This window comes from Sinocyclocheilus grahami, unplaced genomic scaffold (assembly GCF_001515645.1).
Source record: "Sinocyclocheilus grahami isolate Dianchi unplaced genomic scaffold, SAMN03320097.WGS_v1.1 scaffold888.1, whole genome shotgun sequence".
NCBI lineage: Eukaryota > Metazoa > Chordata > Actinopteri > Cypriniformes > Cyprinidae > Sinocyclocheilus > Sinocyclocheilus grahami.
The window spans coordinates 461,457-464,996 of record NW_015506067.1 but is presented as its reverse complement, the minus strand read 5'-3'; the positions used below and the strand labels follow the sequence as shown (position 1 = coordinate 464,996).

The 3,540-nt window shown below is 38.7% G+C and overlaps 1 protein-coding gene across 1 annotated transcript in view; it reads right to left on the bottom strand.

Annotated features, from left to right (window-relative positions):
- Positions 1 to 2,333: 2,333 nt before the first annotated feature.
- The window catches only part of LOC107563738 (phosphomannomutase 1), a 12,988-nt gene continuing 11,781 nt past the window's right edge, over positions 2,334 to 3,540 (bottom strand). The window contains exon 6 of the mRNA XM_016248681.1: positions 2,334 to 2,416. Coding sequence (XP_016104167.1) covers positions 2,408 to 2,416 — 9 coding nt within the window. The 3' untranslated portion in view covers positions 2,334 to 2,407. The remainder of the gene's footprint in view (positions 2,417 to 3,540) is intronic.

Below are 3,540 nucleotides of genomic sequence, written 5' to 3'. Positions count from 1 at the left end.
ATAGAGATACTCAATAAATGAGTTTGTTTAGAATTAAGGTCACATCATTTCTTTAATCCGGCACCGTTTACATAATTAGTGTAAATGTTTTGATATGAATCAATTTAAGTTCAAGTGCATTTATGCAATCAGATATGAAGCAACATTCATAGCATGAGATCAATCGGACTATGAATTCTGAATTAGAAATACTTGATGTCCGGTTAAAAAAACGTCTTACAATGCCCTGGAAATCTATGGGATCAGCACCATGTTTTCAGGGATCAAGGGGAGTGTTTCAGCGATGACGCGGATTCTGTCTGGAATGATTAACACGTAAATATCACATCAATCAACTATTAATTAACTTAGCGTCAAATCTGACGAGATTTTATAGTTTCAGTCAATCTCATATCCTCTCACTATACAAACATGTAGCTCCAGACCATTCATTAAATATGCAGAATTGTCATAATCTTGTAAATATCCAGAGTCCAGTCCGAGAGTACAGAGGGGGGATGAACAATCCACATTAAACTAAGCACAAACATCTCACATCTCAAATCACCTGCGACAGTAAATAAGATCAGAAAAGCATGACAAAACTTGAACTTAACATGGAACAGACCTATAGTCACGTTGCGATTGGTCAGAAACGGGGGTCACGTTCACACCGCGGATCCCATGTCACTCATCGATTGGGTCCATTTACACGAGTGACTAACGAATTCAACTCCTGAACATTTAATGCGGTGCCAGCAGCATTTGTATTAAATCTGATACAGTGAAATGAAACACTTAACTGTTTTGGACACCGACGGGTCAGATGGGTCATCTGACCCAGATAGCACACGTACGTCTGCAAGATGTCTGTTAAAGATCTCTTGATCTGCAAAGCATCTGCTGTTTACAAACATCTGACAGACGTCTGTAAGATGTCAGGTTTACATACATTCTAAATCATAAACATCTTAAAGACTTCTAATAGATGTCTATTTGACATCTGATAGAAAACATCCTATAGACGTATTGCAGATGAGCAAACACTCTAACAAATATGTCTTGTAGATGTCAAATAGACGTCTCTGTGAGGTATGTGTGCTATCAGGGGAGGTGCTAGAAAACTAGAAACAAATGTGTGTCTTCAGTAGGCTATTTCACCAAACAGGGCCGTAACCACTGCAGATCTGATTAAGAATCAGATATGGCCAAATGTATTGCTCTGTTTATGACACGTTTTATTTTTTTCTGCCTATAAAGGCGCTCATCAGTGTGAAATAATTGAGATAGCCTGTCAATTAAAATGAGGCAGGGTTTACTGTTCAAAGAAGCCGAGCGGGAATTCCAGCGCTACGCTTAAGTTTTAATGGTTGAAGAATGTGAGGTAAGATGTAGCTAAACATTTACTATCCGACAACTGTTGTACGAGCAGTTTTTGGCACATTAAGAGTGGATGTGCGAATATTTTAAAGTAAAACATTTAAAATGCATTATTTTACCATAAATTGTACAACATTCCTATTATTCCACTAATTCCTTTGAAAAATGTAATTATTTAATTCATTTAACTAAATTAGCACCGTTATGTGATGGAGCACACTAGGTAAACAAACACCTCTTACTCATAACTGATAGCTAATGTTACTTTGGTTAAAAAAGTTAAAACGGTTGGCTTCCACGTTTTAAGTTCACAGCTTTGAGATGTCAAACACTGCACTGTGTCAACAACCATCATCATTTCTGGAGTGAGTCCTGTGTCCTGTGCATCATTCAGAGGATTCATTGTATTTTACATACAGTTGTCACTCCGGAAATGTTGCAGTGTGAACGTGGCCACAGGAAAACAGCTTTTTTTTTTTTACAAAAAAGAGGGTATCTTTAGATTTAAAATTAACATTTGAAACGATTTAAATTTTAAAAAACTATGAACACACTGATGAGGCTCTGTCAGTGATATTTACATACAGTCCCTTTAGCCTGCGGATCAGCAGTGGTTTGGTTCTGTCTCCATGTCTGATGGTTCTCAGGCTCAGTGCAGCAGACTGCATTACCCACAGTGACCAGCAGCGGGCGCAGTAGCACTGCACACAGGCAGTCTGGTGTATGTGCAGGTGCATGCAGATGCTCTCACGCCTCATTGGGTGGAGTCTTAAAGAATATCTCACTGCAGAGCCGCACCGTGTCTTCTAAACATAGGAGCCTGATAAAAATGCTAATTTTAGAAGAAATTTTCAGATGGCACTTGGAGGCTTTTGCATCTGAACTCTTCATATATATATATATATATATACATACATACATACAGTCATTCGATTACGTACCAGTGACGTTTCATTGCCGAAAAAGTAGATGGCGTCCAATCCTTCCTGCTCCAAGATGTCCAGACAGAGGCGTTTGTCCCAGCCCTCTGGGAAGATGTCAAAACTGATCAAACCCCCTGCAGACAATGACAAAACCACTGATCTATAATAGAGAACTGGATTGCTCATGACGTCATGAAAGTGAAGCCGCAGCGCCGCCATATTGGTAATCCCTAGTGTACGTAAACGTTCTATTGAATTCATAGGAAATTGTATGATTTTAACGAAAACACATTGCCTAACAAGTCAGCATTTTTAAATCTGAAGTATCTCTGTACATTCTTACAATGCAAACACCCTAGGCATGTGGTTATTTTTTTAATGTCGGGAATTTCCCCTACTTATTAAAAAGCTATGTTCATTACAGAAGTGAACATCATGAACATGATACACATCAGACAGACACGACCTCAACATATATATATATAACAAATGACAAAGTGCTCATTCTGAAATCTGAATAAAGATGGCGGATCGTACACTTCCAGTGGCTTCACTGCCTGTTGGCAGTTTAGAACGCGATGAGCAATCCAGTCATTATACAGTATATAGATCAGTGGACAAAACCCACTATTAAGAGGACATTTAAGAAAAGATAGTCCGATTCATTTAGCATTGGTGTAACCTTGAGCATCAAAAGTTTATCAAGGATGCCTGCAGTGTTTTTCCAAGTTAATGGTTTGGAGATAATGTTCAGTAAACGTGTAGAGAAAGATTTTAGCTGTTTGAAACTTCTACCAGCTCTCATCCCCATAAATCAACACATGCTGGCCAATCTGATGCCAGCAAACCTGAACATGTCAATTTTCCAGAATTTTCAATCTGGTTTCCAACCGCATCACCCAATGGCTCAAATAGTATAATATAGTGAGAATATAGAGGGGAAAAAAAACAGAGCCTAAATTGAGCAAAAGTGTGCAATTAGGTGCAGATGCTGATATTTATATGGCAAAAAGTAAGATGAAATTCTGATGCTTGTACTGTAAATCAATAAGATCTTTATAACAGTATAGTACAGGGGTCGCCAACTGGCGAACTCCGGTCCAAATACGCCATGAGATGCGTCTATCCGGACCGCGAAGCCTTTTGACATAGTGAAATAATTAAATGCCAAACTCTATTTTCTAACAAAATCAAATTTATATCAAGCACATCAAGGTCAGCTCAGTAGCGTTTGGGTCCTACGGCGCCAAGGGTTGCT